Raw genomic sequence first — 20,910 nt, forward strand, 5'->3', positions numbered from 1 at the left:
ATTTGACAGAGAGAGACACAGCGAGAGAGGGAACACAAGCAGGGGGAGTGGGAGAGAGAGAGAAGCAGGCTTCCCGCGGAGCAGGGAGCCTGATGTGGGGCTCGATCCCAGGACCCTGGGATCATGACCTGAACCGAAGGCAGACGCTTAACAACTGAGCCACCCAGGCGCCCCCAAGCCCATGGTTTAATAGCGGTTTTTTATTAATGCTTCATGGGTGACCAGTGTGGGGCCAGGACGGAATTGAATAGGAAAATTTTGTTGAATTTGGTGATCCCCAGACATCTGGAACTTTGGTTATTACCAGTGTGGGTAGCTTTTTGAAGGCATCACTTCTCAGAAATGTGAACTGGCTCAAGCTCCCAGGATTTCTAGCTCAGCCCCAAGGAGAATACCCACAGCTGACCTGAAATGACTAACCCAGATCGCATGGCTGTGCCTCTGGCAGAGTGTCTTCCAGATCCTTGGGATGGAGGGTCGTTGCTTCCCCTTGCATGAAATGTCCCGAAAGAGTGAAAAAGAAGACTAAAAGCAGTAGTATGGGGGCACCTGGGTGGCTCAGTCGGTTGAGTGTCCAACTCTTGATTTTGGCTCAAGTTATGATCTCGGGGTCCTGGGGTTGAGCCCCGTGTTGGGCTCTGTGCTCAACGGGGAGTCTGATTGAGACTCTCTCTCTCCCTCTGCCCATCCCCCGACTCACACGCTCGCACACGCATTCATATTCTCTCTCTGAAATAAATCTTTAAAAAAAAAAACTGGTATAATATCACAGCCATGAGACAACCCGCTGGTGCCACCCTGTGAAATGCAGTGAGTTTCTGTGGGAATGGATGTTTTCATAGTTGTCAGTAAGGTGTTCTAACGCTCCTGTCGTCTGTGACGCCTCTGAACCTGCTCTTCTGTGTTGCAGCATCTTCAGGAGATCTTACTACGTGTCTCACTTTCTCCCTGCCCTGCTCACACCTCGAGTGGTCAGTACATGTGGTCACGGACTTGGGGCCCAGGTGGCAGAGAGCAGATGTCTCACTTGAATCCCGTCTTCCACCACAGCTTCCGAGAACCCCTGATTCCAGAGTGGCCTTGATAGAGTCCCTGAGGAGGTACGCAAGGACACCTGTTTCCAGAAGGGTTTTTGACAAATGCAAAGAATTGTGGTGCTTTTGTAGAGAAATGTGTTTTATTTATAAAATTTTGGCTCAAAATTGGTAAAGATTTTATTTTATTATTATTTTTAAAGATTTTATTTATTTATTTGAGGTAGAGCACAAGCAGGGGGAGCGACAGAGGGAGAAGGAGAAGCAGTCTCTCCACTGAGCAAGGAGCCAAAGTGGGGCTCAATCCCAGGACCCTGGGATCATGACCTGAGCCGAAGGCAGACGCTTAACCATCTGAGCCACCCAGGCGCCCCTCAAAATTGGTTAAGATTTTAAAAAGAAAATTAATTCTGAATATCACCACTGAATATCATTTTTCAGTGAACTTTTAGGACTATCATTCTGGGAATTTAAGAAAGTCATGTTATTGGTCCGTAATCATTTTGAAAGGAAAATTTAAGCAAAGAAGGAAAAGAACAGGGAGACATGGAAGCCTCGCCCTACAACAGATTGGGGTAGATCCGGGACTTGCATAGAATATGGAGTCTCGGGCCCCCAGCTCACACTTGACTGGCTTCCCAAGCTTGTCCTTTCTGTAAATCCTGCTTCCTAGTGAAGCTCTTACAACATGATACCTATAAGAAGGTCGAAAAGAGAAAGAGCCTAGAAAGTAAAAGTATACTTTTTCATCTTAAAATAAGACCATTCTCTGGGATCCTTATTTTTATTTATTTATTCATTTATTTATTTATTTTTAAAGATTTTATTTATTTATTTGACAGAGAGATAGAGAGCATAAGTAGGCAGGGAGGCAGGCAGAGGCAGAGGGAGAAACAGGCTTCCCGCTGAGCAGTGAGCCTGATGTGGGGCTCGATCCCAGGACCCCAGGATCATGACCTGAGCAGAAAGCAGCCGCTTAACCAACTGAGCCACCCAGGTGCCCCTTTATTCATTTTTTATATAAAATATTCCAAAAGTACAGAGACCGATGTTAAAAGAACCCATATGCCCCACTCACATTAATGCTTTGCTGCCTTTTTTTTTTTTTTTTTTTTTTTTTTTGCTTAAAATAAAACAGTACGAGTATTGTTGAAACCCTTCTTGGGGTGCCTGGGTGGCTCAGTTGGTTAAGCATCTGCCTTTGGCTCAGGTTATGATCTCAGGGTCCTGGGATCCAGCCCCGCATTGGGCTCCCTGCTCGCTGGGGAGTCTGCTTCTCCCTCTCCCCGCCCCCTGCTTGTGCTCTCTTTCGTGCTCTCACTATCTCCCTCAAAAAAAACAAAACAAAAAACCCTTCTCAGTCCAGCTCCCTGACCCGCTTTCCTTTTTCCCTTTCTAAGGAAACCATTATCCCGAAGTTAATGTATAATCTTTTTTCTATTTTTATTTTATTTTGTTTTATTATTTTTTTAGTGGGGGGAGGGGCAGAGGGAGAAGGACGCAGGGCTCGATCTAATGACCCTGAGATCATGACCAGAGCCGAAATCAAGAGTCGGATGCTTAACCGACTGAGCCACCCGGCTGCCCCTCTTTTTTCTGTGTTTAGTTTTTCTATTACACATGTTTACAGCTACAAAGGATGTATGTATATGCGCGCACCACACTGTGTCATTCTGCAGCTGGATTTTCACTCATCCTGATGCCCGTGTGCTCTGGGTCACTTATTTAACCACAGCATTGTGGGTCCCGTGGCCTGCAGAATGCCTGCCTTGATTGATTTATCCACCCTGTAACGGAACTCTTATGTGAACTCCAATATAATGTTTTAGTAGCGCTTCGGTGAGCATCCTTGGATGTATCTCCATGAAAACTCAGAATCTTTAGTGGAATTTCCTTAATTTGATAGATTAATTTGTGGATAGTTGACTTTGTTATAACTTTTTCCTCCCATGAACATAGTATATCTATTTAAGCCTTTCAGTAGTAGATTTTTCTGTCTTGTAAATTTTTTGTTCAATATACTACTAGGTACTTAGATTTTGTTGCTGTGAAAAGCATATTACTTTTTTGGGGGGGGTTATTGCTGAGGTATAGGTGCTCCCTTATCCAATAACCCTGCTGAACTTACTTCTAGTAGCTGGTTAGTAGATTTTTTTTTGTAGATAATCACATATCTATAAGAATAACAGTTTGGGGCGCCTGGGTGGCTCAGTTGGTTAAGCGACTGCCTTCGGCTCAGGTCATGATCCTGGAGTCCCTGGATCGAGTCCCGCATCGGGCTCCCTGCTCGGCAGGGTGTCTGCTTCTCCCTCTGACCCTCCCCCCTCTCATGCTCTCTCTCTCAAATAAATAAATAAAATCTTAAAAAAAAAAAAAAAAAAAAATAACAGTTTGTCTTTTCCTTTCTCATCTTTATACCTCTTCATTTTTGTCTTACATATTGGGTAGGCTTTTTAGTATAATATGAAATTGTAGGAATAAGAAGCTGTCTTGTTCCTGACTCAAATAGGAATGCTTCTAAAATTTTACCAATACTTTCATTTGCTGTAGTCTCCATATATTTTCATATGCTTTTTACGATATTAAGAAAGTTCCCTCTATGTGAATTTGCTAAGGACTTTTAGCATGAATTAATGCTTTTGTTGCATCTCTTAAAATGGTTTTTTGCTGTTCTGTAATCTGTTATAGGATAGATTACATTGATTTTTTCACTGTCCTTGCAATCTGGATCATTTCCTACTTGGTAATGATTTTTTTATTACAGAGACTGTTGAATTTGAATTAGTGATACTTTATTTAGGATTTTTGTATCTATGTCTCATACTTTTTCACTCATCTTGGCTGCTTTGACATCAAGGTTGTAGTACCTCATGAAATGAATTGGATGGCCTTCCCTCTTTCCTGTCTCCTAAAACAGTCCGTATAACATAGGGATTCTGTGTTCCTTTAAGTTTGGTAAAACTTGGCTATAAAATCATCTGTTCCCGGTATCGATTTTGGAGGCAGGCTCTTGACAACTGATTCAGTGTCTTGAATGTTTATTGGTTTAATCAGGTTTTTTATTTCTCCTTGAGTTAGTTGTATGTTTCTAGAAAACCATGTGTTTCATCTAAATTTTCAATTTACTGACATAGCATTGTCAGTAAATCCTATATATATATTTTTAAGTAGGCTCCATGCCCGATTTGGGGCTTGAATTCACAACCCTGAGATTAAGACCTGAGCTGAGATCAAGAGTCAGATGTTTAACTGACGGGGCAACCCAGGCGCCCCTCTTTTCTTTTTTTTTTTTTTTGTAATTCCTGCTAGTGTTAATTTTGCCCTTTCTTTGTGACTCTCTCTTGTTAAAGATTTGTCTGTTGACATAACTACTTTTTGGTATTACCATACCTGCTGATTTATTTTTTATCTTCTATTTCATTGCTTTTATTTATTTATTTTTTATTTTTTAATTTTATTTTTTTTAAGATCTTATTTATTTGACAGAGACACAGCAAGAGAGGGAACACAAGCAGGGGGAGTGAGAGAGGTAGAAGCAGGCTTCCCGTGGAGCAGGGAGCCCGATGCGGGGCTTGATCCCAGGACCCTGGGATCATGACCTGAACCAAAGGCAGACGCTTAATGACTGAGCCACCCAGGTGCCCCTTTTTATAGGTTCTTAAACTGGTTGTTTAACTCAGTGTTCTATAATCTTTCTTGTGTTTTAATACAGGTATATCTTAATAAATTCTACCTCTGTTACTTTAATGCCTTCCAAAAGTTTCAGTATATAGTTCTTAGATTGTCATTTAGTTATAAAATTTTATTACTTGTGTTATGATTTTCTTATAATTTTTAGTTGTAAATGAATTGAAAAATTTTCCAAACATATAGGTGTTTGTCCCTGAGCTTTTATTGTTGATTTCTAATTATATTATTTTCAAAGAATATGATTAGCTTTTTATGGATTTTTATTAAATTGAGACTTTGTCATAGACTATATACATGTTCAGCATTTGTAAACATTCCCTGAATATTCTTTAATTTGGAGGTGTAGGGTCTGTCTGTTACATTGTACTTGTTCTTGAGTTTCCTGTATCCTGACCAGTTTTCTGTTACTTTGGTTTATGAGTTTATTATGGATGTTGTTGTGGTTTTGTCATTTTCTCCTTGTAATTCTGTCAGATTTGTGTTTATGTATTTTGAAGCCTATTTTATCAGTTGTATACAAGTTTATGATTGTTAAAGCCTTCAAAATATAGCCTTCTCTCTGGATGTTTTTTCATTCATTATTATGTAATGTCTTTATTAGGCTTTATTTATTTAGCAGGCTGTTAATGCCAGCTTTTTTTCCTTTTTTTCTTTTTGGTGTTTGCATGGTATGGCTTCCTCATTCGTTGACATTTATTTCTAGGCTTTAAAAAATTGTTTTTGGGGGCGCCTGGGTGGCTCAGTTAGTGAAGAGTCTGCCTTCAGCTCAGTTCATGATCTCAGGGTCCTGGGATTGAGTCCCATGTCAGGCTCCCTGCTCAGTGGGGAGTCTGTCTTCCCACCCATCCCACACCCCACCTCCCCACCCCTGCTTGTTCTCCCTCCTCCCCCTACTCATGCTCTCTCTCGCATGCTCTCTTTCTCAAATAAATAAATAAAATCTTTTAAAAAATTGTTATTGTCATAGTCAAATAAGGATGTAGATTAAAGTGTCAGTTCTATAAAGTTTATTAGGAGAAACAGCCATTCCCCCACCCCTCCCTGCCATTTCTTTTTCTCCAGAGGCAAGCATTTTCAACTCTTTTTTTTTTTTAAGATTTTATTTATTTATTTGACAGAGAGATAACACAAGTAGGCAGAGTGGCAGGCAGAGGTAGAGGGAGAAGCAGTCTTTCCACTGAGCAGGGAGTCGGATGTGGGGCTCGATCCCAGGACCCCAGGATCATGATCTGAGCCGAAGGCAGCTTAACCAACTGAGCCACCCAGGCGCCCCACATTTTCAACTCTTAACTGATTTTTTATATTTATCTCTATATTTCTTCTTTTCTTTCTTTCTTTCTTTCTTTTTTTTTTTTTTTTTTTTTTTTGGACAGCTTATTCAGCCCTCACATTCGGTAGGTAGTTTTGTGGGGTATAGAAATCTGGGTTGGAAATACTTTTCCTCGAATTTTTTAAAGTATTGCTCCATTGATGTCTAGCTTCTAGGGTTGATGTTGAGATACTATGTTTCTGATTCTTTGCATGTGACATGTGTTTTACTCTCTGGAGACTTGCAGTATCTTTGTTGTTGTTCCCTGTGTTCTGAAATTTTACAGCTGTGTATTTTGGTGTGGGTCTAATTTCATTTCTTGGTGAGGCAGAAGGTGGGCCTTTTAATCTGGAAATTCATGTCCTTCAGTACTAAGAAATTTTCTCAGATATTTTAAAATCCTTTGTTAATGAAAAATTTAAGACAGAAAATAGAATAGTATTTATGTGGCACTCACATGCCCCTGCCCCCCCACCACTCTGGGTTGTTTGGAAGCAAACCCCAGGCCCAGATGATGGCAGTAGCTTGTTTCACGCAGGTCTCCTTTCCCGTGTGGCTTCTTCCTGCAGCTCCCACTTCCCAGACATTGGATCGCCAGGATTATCTTCTGACTTGTTCTCCGTCACATTTTGCATATCTGGTTTTTTGGGTGTTATTTTCTCCTCTTTCAGGGGGATTTCTTCCAGTTTATCTGCCCGACCCTTCTGTCACTGTCTTAGCTCTCTGAGGATGAGTGGTGTCTGAAATGTTCTTTTCTGTGGATTGCTCCATTTCCTCAGATTTGCTCTTTCTTTGTCTTTGCATTGGTTTCTAATCCTGAAGCTCATGGTTTTCCAGTCCCCGGGTGCATGGTGTGCTCCCCTCTACGGGCCGTCCTCTGCCTCGCTGCGGCCTGTAGTGGGACTCCCGCCCTGGGGCCCATCCATCTCCTTCCTTTCCCTGGCCATCGTTTGGGTTTGCAGCACCGTGGGGCGGGCTGCCCTCCTGCCTCACTGCTCATTTTGAGACTTTGTGTCCTGTAGGCCACACCACTGCACGTGTCCCATACCTAGGCTGCCACTCGGTGGTTCCTGCTCCTCTGAACGTCCTTATCACAGGACTTTGTTCTATAATTCTGTTTATTTTTAATGACATAAATTGGGTGTTTTTCTCAGTATTACTCATTAAAAGTAGTTATAAGTTCATTTAAAAAATTTGGAAATTACTCAAACTTTAATGAGAGAAGTAAAAATCATTTATAATCTCACTATCCTAAGGCAACCACATTGGCAGATAGTTGTATATGACAAATTATGAGCAGTAAGGACCATTTGATTCATGTAATGGTTTCTTTTTTTTTTTTTTTCTAAAAACAGGGTCATACTATAAGGTATGGATAATAGATTATATCATGTATTTTTGTTTTATGATAGTTTTTGGAATTGTGAGCTTGAGAACTAATTTGAGTTGTAACTGACTTGGTTTTCGTGTTTTCTCCTGATCCAGGGCAGATAAAATTCCCCCGTCTCTGTATTCCACCTACTGCCAAGCCTGCTCCACTGCGGAAGAGAAGAAACCAGAACGTAAGGTTAATGGGTCTGTCTGTCCCCAGTATGGGTACCCTTCTGCTTCCCTGGTCACGAGGTGACCACACCTCGGGCCAGTGCTGGTCTGGCTCAGTCAGGACGGACCCCCCCAGCCCGGAGGCCCTGGAAAGTTACCTGACAGGGCATCTCCCTGACGTGCTGCCCGAGGCTGTGATGTGCCTCTGCTTGCCTGTCCTGATTCGGGCGACCTGTCAGACGAGGCTGCCAGGCTTGAGGCCTGCAGTGTTGATTCTGAAGTGGGGTGTCGTGGGGGTTCTGCTTCTTGGGACGGTTGAGTTTGTCTGTAGTGGGTTGGGGATTGCTCAGCTCATGGGGATCAGTGCTATAGACCTAGGTCCGATCTGCGACAGTGTGCGTGAGACAGCAGTGCTTAGAGCCCCTGGGCAGCCTTGCTGGCATGTTCCCACCTATCCCAATGTCTCTGTGCTAACAGGGCGGTGGTGGGAGGCCCATCTGGAGGAGGGCCTGGTTCCTTAGCACTGTCACGTGGTTTCAATCCTCTGACCTTTCCAGGGCCAGCTAGGCTGAATGAGGCTGTGTTTTCTAGTTCTGTCTCCCAAAACCCTTCCTTTTTTACATGCTTGGATGATTTCTCACAGCCACGGAGACTGAGAAAACTTGAGTGGGCAAAGAATGAAGGTCCCAGGTCTCACACTTGTTTTTACCATTATTGAAACAACTCACCTCCGTGCTGGGGATGCCAGGGAGGCTGTAGGACTGCGTCCAGTATGTGAGAGGCATGCTCCTCCCTACCCAGCCCCCTGGCCCTGCCCTGGGGGCCTTGAGAATGTTTTCTGTACTTTATCTGGCAGGGCTTATAAAAGAAGGCTTACGATTTCTAGTTTTATCGTGGTGTCTACCTTGTAAGGCTCACTGCATGTACCCATTTCTTCTCCAGTGGCCCCAGAACTTGAACTTGTTTTGCTTTTAAAGCATGTAGTGTACCTATTTTTTTTTTTTTTAAGATTTTATTTATTTATTTGAGAGAAAGCACAAGAGCATGAGCAGGGTGAGGGGCAGAGGCAGAGGGAGAAGCAGGCTCCCCACTGAGCAGGGAGTCCGATGTGGGGCTCGATCCCAGGACCCTCGGGTCATGGCGCTTAACTGACTGAGCCACCCAGGCGCCTTTGCCTTCCTTTTTATAATGAAAATTGTATTTTGGGCATGCCTGGCTGGCTCAGTCAGGGGAGCATGCGAATCTTGATCTCAGGATTGTGAGTTCAAACTCCAAGTTGGGCATAGAGCTTAACATTAAAAAAGGAAAAAAAAAGAAAGAAAGAAAAATTGTGTTTGAAGAAAATTTCTTTTTTTTAAGAGAGCGCAAGCACATGTGCAAACAGGGAGGGGCAGAGGGAGAGAAAGAATCTTTTTTTTTTTTTTTAAGATTTTATTTATTTGTTTGACAGAGAGAGACACAGCGAGAGAGGGAACACAAGCAGGGGGAGTGGGAGAGGGAGAAGCAGGCTTCTCGCCGAGCAGAGAGCCCCTTGTGGGGCTCGATCCCAGGACCCTGGGATCATGACCTGAGCCGAAGGCAGACGCTCAACAACTGAGCCACCCAGGCGCCCCGAGAGAAAGAATCTTAAGCAGGCTCCACATCCAGTGTGGAACCCAACATGGGGCTTGATCTCACGACCCTGAGATCATGACCTGAGCCGAAATCAGAAGTTGGATGCCTAACCAGCTGAGCCACCCAGGCGCCTCAAGAAACATTTTTCTTTTACAAATTTGTGATCAGATCTAATCTTTTTTCATAAATCTATGAAATATATGTTGAGAACTGGTAATCATCTCTTGTATACTAATTCTTAGCTTTTTTCTTTACATCTTATTTTTTTTAACATCCTGTTAAAAAAACAGTATGACAATGTTACTTACAAGTTTGAGAAATGGAATAAATTGTCACCCATCCACAATCCTGTGTCCCCACCCAGACCCCCTCACCATGCTTCTGGTCCTTTTTCTTTACATACGTGTTTTTCACTTTTATGGCATGTTGTGCATAGAACCATGTTTTTTCTTAAACCTTTATAAACACGTTTCTGATACGATGATCAGTGCCCAGCAGCGCGGCACCTCGTCTGGGGCCTCTGTCTGCCCTTCTCACGGAGGAGCCACGTCCAGTTGTGTGTGTCCTGTCCTCTCCCAGATGCAGCCCCAGGGATGAAGGCGGAAGCCGGGGGCTGTGCGGAAGAACCGCTGGGACCGCTCGCCGCTGCCCTGAGAGAGCTCCGAGCCGCCATGGCAGACCCCTCTCAGTATGACGGTGAGGGCCTGGCTGCGGGCAGGGCGATCTGCAGCGGGTGCCCGTGGGCGGAGTGGGCGCCCAGCCGCGCCCGAGCTCAGGTCAGCCCGGCCGCAGCACCGGCGGGTCCGTCGTCAGGCCGTCCCAGAGCCTTAGCAGAGATGAGCACTCCGCGGTTTGACATCCCAGCAGGCCGGGTGGTGGAGAGGGGCGAGCCGGCTGGGCTGGTTGACGGGCGGAGACGCCAGCCCTTGGCCTCTGCTTCGTACGACCGGTCCCTGCTACCCGGCGCGGCGGCGGTGCTCGTTTGTGGAGGGAGAGCGTGACGGTTCACGTCACCTAGTCGTGCACGGCGGTCCGTAACGTGAAACACGGACTTCTCCTGAAGACGTTGTTGTTGGGGAAAATGCAGAATCTGAAGTAAATCGTATTTTTATCCGGGAAGTGTAATAGGTTTTTATATACTATGAATCCATTGTACTCAAGCCAGGACAGGACGCCCTGTGAGAGGCTCCCAGAGGAGATGCTGATAACGCCACCTTAGTGCCCCTGCTCCTGGCGCACGGGTCCCCGGGGCTGTGGCCTCTCAGCTGCGCTCCTGCGAGTTGGGCGTGTGGGGACGGCGAGGCTGGGGCGGAAGCCCGGGGCGTCAGCGGGACTGGGGCGGGTCAGGTCGGCCTCGTCCCCAGCAGCAGATTGGCGTTTCCAGCGGGCACGGTTGGCCCATTTGTTCCCTGGCCTCTGGCGCCGAGGCTGACGGTGGGACGTGGAGCCTCGGGCAGAATGTGCATAAATGGGGTCTGTGGTGGGGAAGGAACACATGGACCCCTCAGATAACCCGTCGAAAGGCAGTGGGCGGCCCCTGTCCCCGTTCTGCCCCACCGCGTGCCCGCGCACCGTCTCAGCAGCGTCACCTGCCGTGTGGGAAAAGCAGTTTGCACCGCGTGGCTGCTGGGTGTGCGCGGCCCGGCCCTTAGCGGCAGGTGTGGCCCCCGGAATGGGGGCTGGGCTGCTTCTCCTGCAGAGCCGGCCCGGGTGCGGTCGGGGGTGGGCGTCAGCGGCTTTCCTGGGCAGCTCACCGTGTTTCTCCATTTGCAGTTCTTTCCGCTCACATGGCAGTTGTCTCTGAACGGCTCAGCTCCGCCCTGGGCCTGGGCGAGGAGGACGGCAGCTTGGAGGTATCGCAGGCCCAGCTCAGTATCCTGGCTCCACACTTGGAGCACCAGGAGCAGGAGGTGAGTGCAGGATGCCTACAGCAGGCTGTCGAGCAGGGATGGACTGCAGACAGTGCTCGGTGCACAGTTCTCCTCCCCCGGAAACCAGGCATCCGGGAGCTGGGCATGCTCGGCCCAGGGTCAGCCGGCCCGGCCTCTTTGTGTACAGACTCTTTAAGTTTCCAAAGAACGTGCAGCAGATGCTCTTTGTGGCCCCAAAGCCTAAAACTGTTCACTCTCTGGGGCTGTATAGACGAGGTGTGCTGACCCTGTTCCCTGTTGTGAAGGTTCGTGGCTGGGACTGTGGGACTGCTGCCCAAATCCTTCAGGATTTGGGAGTGGGGTTCGGCTGCCGGTCAGCGTGATTGTTTCCTCAGAGGCGTAAACAGTCCGGCTCATGCACCTTGCTCTCCGGGACTCTGTGCCCTCAGTGACCATTTATCTCTCAGATCGCGGACCTCCTGTTGACGTCTTTCTGTCAGAACCTGATCGCAGCCTCCAGCTTCACCCCACCAGACAGGTAGGGGCTGCTGATTCTCACTGGGTGGTGTGGAGCTGTGTGTGGGGCGGCCTGGGTGCTCGGAGCAGGCCTCCCTGGTGGAGTGGAGTTCCTCCCTGTCTTCCCTGACGAGGACGGGGAGCAAGGCTGCCATTCCTAGTCCAGCTCTGATCCTGGGACCTGGGTCCTGCCTTCTGCCTTAGGACCAGTTGGGGGTCCCAGGCGGGGTGGAGGGGCCGTGCTGACTTTTATCAGGTGCAGACACGGCAGAGGTTAAGCATCACCACGGGAGACCCCGCTGTTGGGGGAACAGCCCAGTTCTTTCTGAGGCCCCCTGGGCGTGAGTGCTCGTGCAGCAGAGCCCGTGGGAGGGCCATGCAGGGCCAGGACTGGCCGGACTGCTGGTCTCGGCGGCTCTGTCTCCAGGCAGGGCCCCTGGGCTGCTCGCTTCGTGACAGCCATGTGTGGACGCAGGCTCCTCCCTGTTGTGCTCACCCGGCTCTGCCAGCTACTCCGTCACCAGGTAGGGCTGCCGCCTCCTCCGTCTGGGAAGTGGGCTCCGCCCTCCTTGCTGGAGAATCACCGTCTCTTGTTTCAGGGCCCAAGCCTGAGTGCCTCCCACGTGCTGGGCCTGGCTGCCCTGGTCGTCCACCTGGGCGAGTCCAGGTCTGCGCTCCCAGAGGTGCATGTGGGTTTTCCTGCCCCTGCCAAGAGCCTCCCCATCCCAGAGTTCTTCAGTAGCCTCCTGACGTTCGGAACCGCGGAGACCTCGCTCTTCTGCCTCAAGTGAGCTGCCCCTCCCGCCTCTCCGCTGTGCCTCTCCCCTCTCCACAAAGTAGCACATTCTCATCACATAAAACTGGCCAACACACACGCTCCGTAGGTGATCACTCCTTAACATTTGGTATATGTCTCTCCAGAGTCTTTTATGTCGTGTTCATTTGTGTGTATTTCTTAGTTTACAAAAATGAGATCATACTACCTTAAAAGCTGCCTTTTAAGACATTAACAGTAGACCGTCGCTATCCTTCCATGTTGTTCAGCCATCTTCTGTTGGGGCGAGCGTTACTGGGTTTTGTCTTGGGGGCGCCTGGCATCCGGTTGGACCCATCCCTCTGGCTGGGTTGCTGGGCTTCCCTGTGGTGAGTAGCTGTTTTTGTGGGGTAAGTTCCTGCACATGGAGTTGCCCAGTCCAAAGCAACTCATCTGCAGGGGTTTTGAGACCCATCATTCTAGAAGTTTGTGCTAGTATACACCCCCACGCTTCCCTTATACACCACTGTGGGTCAGACCCGTTCCAGGAACCAAATCCCTGCCCTTCTGTGTGGGGGCATCTGGCAAGTTGATAGCGTGGCGCATGCGGGGTGATAGGTGCTGGGAGAGGTGGGCTGGTGTCAGTGAGTGCGGCCGCCCACCCCAGGGAGGGCAGGGATGGGTCCCCACGTGCTGAGGGCGGGGCCCTGTGAGTCTAGACTTACTCGGCCTGGGGTGAATGGACGGAGCGTCAGGGAAAAAGCCAGGAGGCTCCAATGGGTTGTTTGCTGGGACTGGGATTGCGGTTCATGGACAGAACTGACGGAAAGGCATAAGGAATTAGAGCGGGGAGAGACATGCACTAGAATGCCTGCCTTGGACCCCTGAGCCCTCCACAGCGGGAGGCAGAGCCGTCCAGCCTCTTACAGGCTTTTGGCCACACCGAGAGCCCCCACTGGCAGTCAGTCCTGAAGGTGCCCTGGTCCCCCTTCCTTCCCCGGCACCTTCCTGACTTCCCCTGGGCCCTGGGGTCGGTCTCTTCGACACTTGACAACCCGGGGAAGGGCTTCCCCTAAGGCTGAGTTTAAAATTGGGCCTGCTTGTGCCTGGTTCCGCAGACTTCTTTCAGGGAGGAACAGTGAATGGGTGATGGTACGTCAGAAGCACTCCCAGCCACATCTGACTTGATTGCTTTTGTTCTGGCCGTGACTCTACGTGTGGCGAAAGCAAGCCCGTACTCGCACAGTCTGACCGTTGCGGTGTTTTCTGGGTCTGGGCCTTCAGTGTGGACGGAGCTCAGACCCATGGGTGTGACACGGGAGTCGGTTCCCGAGGGCTCGGGAGCCGGCCTGGCCCAGAGCTGAGGCCAAGACTAACCCTCTGGACATCTGCTTTAGAATGCAGTCAGATCCCTTTTGTGAAATTCACACTGATATTTATTTCATCCCGTATGTTGCATGCACCACATTTCTACATTCTGTTTTCTGCTTTCAGATTTTGTACAGCGGTGATTTCTTACTTTTTGTGTAAGTCTTCTTCCCTGTCGCAAGATATTTTGTACAGCTGCTTATCTCCAGCCCTCATGAAAAAGGTAGGTCTGTCACTTCCCTTTCTCCATTCTGTGAATCTCCAGTTTCATGCAGGTTTCTAGCGAAGGTCCAGTTGTCTGCTCTCTCCCTGCCCACATCTCTGCACACTGTGCTCCCGGTGTATCGGACTGTCTCCTGGGAGCTGCCTCAGCTCTCTGCTGGGGCTGAAACTGCCTTTTTCTTCTGTTCTCAGACTTAAGATGAAGGGGGGCTGTAAGATGACAAAGGCTACAAATGTTCCTCCTTTTTTTAATAAACAGATACTGATTTTTGTAAAGTTGGTATATTAAAAGATAAATATTCATGAAAAGTATCTTTCTATTTAAAAAAGAATTCTGATGTTCTCAGAAGACTTATCTCATCTATTGAATGTTGTATTTATTTACCGGACCAGAGAAATTTAAAGATCTTATTTATTTATTTTAGAGAGAGAGAGAGAGAGAGAGAGAGCAAGAGTTGGGGGAGGAGCGGAGGGAGAGAGAGAACCTCAAGCCGACTCTGAACTGAGCACGGGGCCCGATGTGGGGCTTGATCTCACGACCCTGAGATCATGACCTGAGTCAAAATCAAGAGTTGGATGCTTGGGGCACCTGGGTGGCTCAGTTGTTAAGCGTCTGCCTTCGGCTCAGATCATGACCCCAGGGTCCTGGGATCGAGCCCCGCATTGGGCTCCCTGCTCCGCGGGAAGCCGCTTCTCCCTCTCCCACTCCCCCTGCTTGTGTTCCCTCTCTCGCTGTGTCTCTCTCTCCATCAAATAAATAAATAAAATCTTAAAAAAAAAAAAAAAGAGTTGGATGCTTAACTGACTGAGCCACCCAGGCGCCCCAAGACCAGAGAAGTTTAAAGATGTGTGTCAGAAACCTTCGGTGGCAAAAGTGAACTTGGAGTGAGAACGGAAACCGGTGTTATTCCTTTGGTGGAGTTTTAAGGAACATCTTGTGAAGTTGAACCGCAGATCTGAGTTCCAGGCTCCACATTAGAATCCACTGAGAAGCCCTAAGCCCTGGTCCTGCCTGCGGGTTAAGCGCCGTCGGGACACCCATGTGCTCCTGTCATTGGTGTTGAGGAGCTTAGTCCCAGGTGCCCACAGTTTGAAGCATGGAACAGAGATTAGGAGAGGCGGCCCAGACAAGTTTCTGGTCCCACCTTGCCAAATTCTGAGGGGGGTCCCAGTGCCCTCCCCTGGTCCCCCCGAGCAGCTCCTAATGGCAAACGTACATGAACTCATGGACATTCTTGTGCTTATCCAGTTGGCCCCCTCCTAGAGTGGGAAGACCAGTGCCAGCAACGGGCTGGGAAGACCGCCGGCCGCCGTGGTGGGGGACCATTTAGAGCCAGCAGTTCTGCCTCTGGGGGTTGCGCCCCGGGCGACAGATGTGCGCCAAGATTGGCAGACTGGGCTGGTCACTGGGACGCCGTCAGTAGCTGAACGCAGGGTGCCCAGAGTGCCCCGTGAGGGGTTCGCCGGGTCACTCCAGGTGTCCACAGGGTCTCCACGCTGCCCTGCCCTGCAGCACACAGCCAGTTGACCGTCTCTCTCCAGTTCCAGTTCGTTATACTCAGACTGTTCTCGGAAGCCCGGGAACCCCCCTCTCAGGAGCACCCGGCCGGCCTTCCCTGGAGACTCCTGTGCCTGCCGACTGCCGACTGGCAGCGAGCCGCCCTGTGTCTGTGGAAACAGAGAACCTTCCAGGAACTGTTGAAGCAGAAAGAATTTCACGTAGGTCCCACTGCCTCTTTTCCTGCTTCTCGCCTCGTCCTAACGCACAGGGTTTTGCGGGTAGCTGTGGGGTTTCCTGAGGACGTGGTGGGCAGGCAGGCGGGCCTGACGCTGGAGCAGCGCAGAAGTGGCTTGGGTGGAAGTCGTTGCTGGTCCCACTGCAGAGTCACACGTACTTGTAATTTCTTAAGACAGAAAGATCATGTCTACTCTGCCCAGTTTCCCGAGCACGAACGTTTTAAGGGTGAATATAAATGTATCTGGAACATACCTGCCAGGCTGCAATTTGGGGTTGCACTTCTCTGAGCATAGTCCCGGGGAGCCTTGGCCTGCTTCAGCCAACATGCCTGTGTTACTAGTCTGCTACCTTTTCATAACTTTTCGTTTACTCACCTGGATGTTGGTCTGCTTATTTTGGTCCTTAGAGAAAAAATTCTGAGTTGTTTTATTATGTATTCAGTTCTTTTATTAATTGTATCAGTTACCCCAGAGCAGGTGTGACCGTGTTTGCTGAGCATAGTAAGTGATGCTGGTGCTGTAGGGAACGCTCGCCGCCCACACGCAGCTTGGCGGGTGTCTCAGCGGGCCGCCGCCCTCGGCGTTCGGGTGATCGTGGACGTGCTGCTCTTGGGTTCCCATGCGTGTGTCCCCGAGCAAGGGACTGCTCTGTATTGCCAGGCTTTGGTATTTACAGACAGGGAGCGCGCTGCACACGTGTTTGGGATGTGCTCTTACACACAGTGTGAGGTCTGAGGTTAGTCCGTGTTGATGAGTGAAACTGTTCCAAGAATTGTAAAATAAGAAATATGCTACCATGAGTATTTGAAGCATGTTATTACATCGAGTTTATTCTTCCGTGACTTTGCCCAACTCCACCGAACTAGAAAATGATTTCTTTCCTGGTGTTGTTGTGCAGTAACCTGAGCGGTTTGCAGAGGCCACAGGTTCACTGTTCAAAACCAGGCAGTGTGCTAGAGAATTGAGTTTCAGAGTACCAGTTTGAACGGTTTTGGTGAGCTTCACGTTCAGAGTTAGATTAAGCAATATCTGAGTTCCCCATCAGGGCTTGGTGCCAGGACCTCAGTCTGACGGCGGGAAGCGGCGTGAGCATAGAGGCCAGCGTAGGCCCTATGTGAGGGCCCTCCTGTGAGGCTTCCAGCCGTGACGTCCGCAGTCGCGGAGCGGTGACAGCAGACTGTTTCCGAGCTGACCTGTGGTCTCTGTGTCCCGTCCGCACTGTCTGTTCATGTCGTCCTTTTCTCTCAGTTAACTTACAGAGACTGGTTACAGCTGGAACTAGAAATTCAACCTGAGCTTGATTCTCTTTCACATACGGAAAGGTAAGTGTTGAAAGGGTTCTGCCTTGGGGCGCATCTGACTCTTGATTTTGGCTCAGGTCACGATCTCAGGGTCCTGGGACCGAGCCGTGTTGGGCTCCGTGCTCAGTGGGGACTCGGCTTCTCCCTCTGATCCTTCTCCCCGCACCCCCCCCCCCCCACTGTGCACACGCACTCTCTCAAATAAGTAAAATCTTAAAAGGGGCGGGGGGGTCTGCCTTTCAAAATGCTGTCAGGTTTTCTGCATCAGTCTTGAAGTCTAAGTCTTCTCATTATATCCTCAATGTTCAGTTTAACATATAACCTATGAGCACAGTTTCATGCATTCATTCCTTAATTCAAGAAACATCTATTGAGTTCCTCCTGTTTGCCAAGCACTTCTAGAATGTTCTTTTTTTTTTTTTTTAAGATTTTATTTATTCATTTGAGACACAGAGAGAGAGAGAGAGAAAGCATGAGCAGGGAGAGGCAGAGGGAGAGGGAGAAGCAGGCTCCTCGCTGAGCCAGGAGCCTGATGCGGGGCTCGATCCCAGGACCCTGGGATCATGACCTGAGCCGAAGGCAGACGCTTAACCATCTGAGCCACCCAGGCGCCCCTTCTAGAATGTTCTTAAAAGTGGGGGTGCATTGTGATAAGACAAGCCTGCCCTTATGGCACCTCTGTGCAGACAGGGGCACTAGGCGGTGCCCTTCCGCCCTGATGCCGCTGACTGGGCACTGTGCCAAGCAACTGCACACACGTGTACGCCTCAGTGGGCCTGGGGAGAAGCTGGCGGACAGCTAAGACGGATCAGGACCCCGGACAGGGCTGTGAGAACGGGTCCCAGGGTGGGGATGGCAGGGGCAGCAAGTGTGCTTCCCCGGGGTGGGAGAGGAGCGGGGAAGGCCGGGTGTGGTAAGGGGCTGCCGTGGAGTCCTGACCATCTGGGGTCCTGCTGAAGGAGCCTGAGATGGTTCTCAGCTGGGTGGCCAGCCTGCGTCGGTCTTGCGCGTGGGAAGAACACAATGGCAAGCAGAGGGCTGGCCCTGAGTTGGTGGCATGAGAAGCAGGTAAATCAAGGTCTGAGCTCCTGTGGGTCCCAGGGCCAACTCTTCAGACCAGGGGGAGGTGAGATGTGTTGTTCTGGGCATGAAAGAGGTGCTGACCTCTGCACCCTGGGTGTGGGGGTTCGGAGGTCAGGGAGGGAAATGTGCTGTAGATAAAATGGAGCTGGTAGGGCACAGGGGCCCCGGGGGCATCCGAGGGCAGGGATCAGCGTGAGCCACCCTGAGCCACTGTCCCTGCGTGGTCAGAGATGTGTCTCACATGCATGGGATGCTGTCTCGTGGCGTCAGGTAATAGAAGGAGCAAGTAGAAATAAGAAAGTCGCGGGGCACCTGGGTGGCTCAGTTGGTTAAGCGACTGCCTTCGGCTCAGGTCATGATCCTGGAGTCCTGGGATCAAGTCCCACATCGGGCTCCCTGCTCAGCAGGGAGTCTGCTTCTCCCTCTGACCCTCCCCCCTTCATGCTCTCTCTATCTCATTCTCTCTCTCAAATAAATAAATAAAATCTTTAAAAAAAAAAAAAAAAGAAATAAGAAAGTCGGAACTGTGGAAAGAATAACTGCTTTTCCAACAAGATAGAGGTTTGCTTGCTCCTCAGGGCTGTGCCCAGCCACCTGTGAGTGCTTTCTGCATGGGTTTGCGTGTCCTAGGGTCTCCCCTCCCTTCCCTCCTCCTCCTCTATTTCCACTAGGAAAAGAAGGAATTCATTTTCTAGTGTGAGGAACTGTAATAAGGATTTCTGACACCCAGATCACAGGATGTTGAAGCTGTGCTTAGACCTTTTCTTTTTTAATTGTACAAGTAACACTGCAATACATTCTGTCCAGGCTTCAGATGGTATGGGTAGAGCACCAGCCCTTTCTCACCCGTTCCTTGCCCATTCGTGGGTATGTGGAAGTGTCTTACTTGGGTGTGGCTCTTTCTGTAGAAGTAGACTAGTGTCAGTGGTTCTCTGGCTGAGGCTTTCACTTGGTTCATCCTCAAGACCGTTCCTGTGAGCACCTGCAGAGCCTGGTCCAGATCTGGACACCTTTGCTGGTAGACGCTGGGATAATGACCCAGGGGGATGGCCCCTGAGGGGGTCTTGATTGTGGCAGAGGGCGTTCCTGGAGCCCCGACCCCTCAGATTTAACCCCCTGCTGGTGTGCCCCGGGCTGTGGGCTCGCTCTTCGGCCACAGGAGGCACTGGTTTGCAGCCTTTCTCAGCACAGACCTTGTGTTTGCTGTTGCAGGTGGGACTTCCACCAGTGGGCGATCCACGAGCACTTCCTCCCCAAGCCCTCTGCTGCAGGGGGCTGCGATGGGCAGCTGCAGACAGCGTGCACGGTTCTTGTCGACGTGCTGATAGACTTCTGCCAAAGGTTAGGAATGCTGATGCCAAAGGGCGTCATACTCTTAATTTTGGTAGTTCTAAGAATGTGTTTTTTATTTCTCTCAGTCTACTTTGTGTTATACAAAGCACAGTTGAACATATCCTGATAGCAAGTCTGAGTCTATCTGAAGTAAAGGTAAGTTTTCAGAATCCGTTTTCTTCGTGTATAGATCTGCCAGTGGCAATGACTTGTCTTTCTGCTTTGTCACCTGGCACCTGGGTCATTAAGTGTAAAGGGTGGGGCAGGTAGGCCAGCAGGTGGCAAGCGTCGCAGGTGCCTGAAACATGGACGTGGGCTGGCTGCCATGGGGGCAGAATTCCATAGCATGCAGGCTGTGTTGGGTTTGCGGTTTGCGTTCCTGCTCAGCTAGTCTCGATTAGTCTTTGTCCTTGTGATTGTTGTGTCAAATTGGTGAGTAAAATCCATTCCATTTTCCACATTTTAGGTGACAAATATTAAATCATAGAAAACAAATCTTGTTACCCTCAAAGAAACACAGTCCATGCAAATGGTTACTGAAGACACAAGGAAGGACAGGTGCCTTTATGTTTCCCACAGTCCCTCTGTTCTCCACAAGGATCTGTAAACACATCACCTCGTTAGCAAAACTCTTACAAGTCACACCACATTGCAATACAACTAATAGCACTGGAGGTTTTCCTAGTGGTGCTTGGTGGCTGGGAGTAACACCTATAGTACCAGGCAGCTGAGGTTGGGGCCAGTCCTCTTGTCCTTCATTTTTCTCTTGGGAGGGAGAAAAGAGTATGTGTGCAGAGAGTGAAATCAGTGAGTGTCTGTGCATTCTTTCCATGCCCCCCTAACCCTGGAATCCACTTTCTGTCTAAGCCTTTGTCAATCCTAGTACATTTCATATAAATGGAATCACACAAGCATGTGGTCCTTTGTGTGTGGCTCACTCAGGACAATGTTTTCAAGGTTAGTCTACATAATAGCATCTATCTGAACTTCATTTCTTTATTACTGAGTAGTATTCCATTGAAGGATGGACCACATTTTGTTTATTCATGATGGACATTTGGGTTTTCACTTATTGACTGAATAATTCTGTACAATTCTGTGTGCAGACTTTTCTGTGGTCCTGTGTTTTCATTTTTCTTGAGCATATGGCTATGCATGGATTGCTGTGTCATATCTTTTTTTTTCTTTCAATTGGCATTTTTAAAAAATTAATATACAATGTATTATTTGTTTCAGGGGTACAGGTCTGTGATTCATCAGTCTGTTGTGTCATATCTAAACTTTTTTTAGGAGCTGCCAGACTGTTTTCCAAAACTGCACCATTTTACATTCTCACCAACAGTATCAGGGTTCCAGTTTCTCCACATTATCACGAACATAGTTATTGTTATCTTTTGATAATACCCATTCTAATGGATATGAAATGGTATATTTCATTATGGTTTTGATTTGTTTTTCTCTGGTGGCTAATGATGTTGAGAATCTTTTCATTTGCTTATTGACAATTTGTGTATCTTCTTTGAGAAATGTCACATCC

General features: G+C 48.8%; 1 protein-coding gene across 9 annotated transcripts in view; it reads left to right on the forward strand.

Moving 5' to 3' along the window:
• Positions 1-20,910, forward strand: part of FANCA (FA complementation group A) — a 57,248-nt gene that overhangs the window by 24,796 nt on the left and 11,542 nt on the right. For 4 of the 9 annotated variants that reach the window (XR_013444142.1, XR_013444143.1, XM_078062651.1 and 1 more), the window contains exons 19-30: positions 911-971; positions 1,051-1,100; positions 7,519-7,595; positions 9,769-9,885; positions 10,963-11,099; positions 11,528-11,598; positions 12,004-12,100; positions 12,176-12,363; positions 13,825-13,921; positions 15,463-15,639; positions 16,906-16,979; positions 19,254-19,382. Coding sequence is in view for 7 of the 9 variants with exons in the window: in XM_078062651.1 (XP_077918777.1) it covers positions 911-971; positions 1,051-1,100; positions 7,519-7,595; positions 9,769-9,885; positions 10,963-11,099; positions 11,528-11,598; positions 12,004-12,100; positions 12,176-12,363; positions 13,825-13,921; positions 15,463-15,639; positions 16,906-16,979; positions 19,254-19,382 (1,275 nt within the window). In the remaining 2 variants the exon portion in view is untranslated. The other 5 variants (XM_078062652.1, XM_036119748.2, XM_078062653.1 and 2 more) reach the window with 5 other exon arrangements.

The sequence above is a fragment of the Halichoerus grypus genome, chromosome 15, assembly GCF_964656455.1.
Source record: "Halichoerus grypus chromosome 15, mHalGry1.hap1.1, whole genome shotgun sequence".
NCBI lineage: Eukaryota > Metazoa > Chordata > Mammalia > Carnivora > Phocidae > Halichoerus > Halichoerus grypus.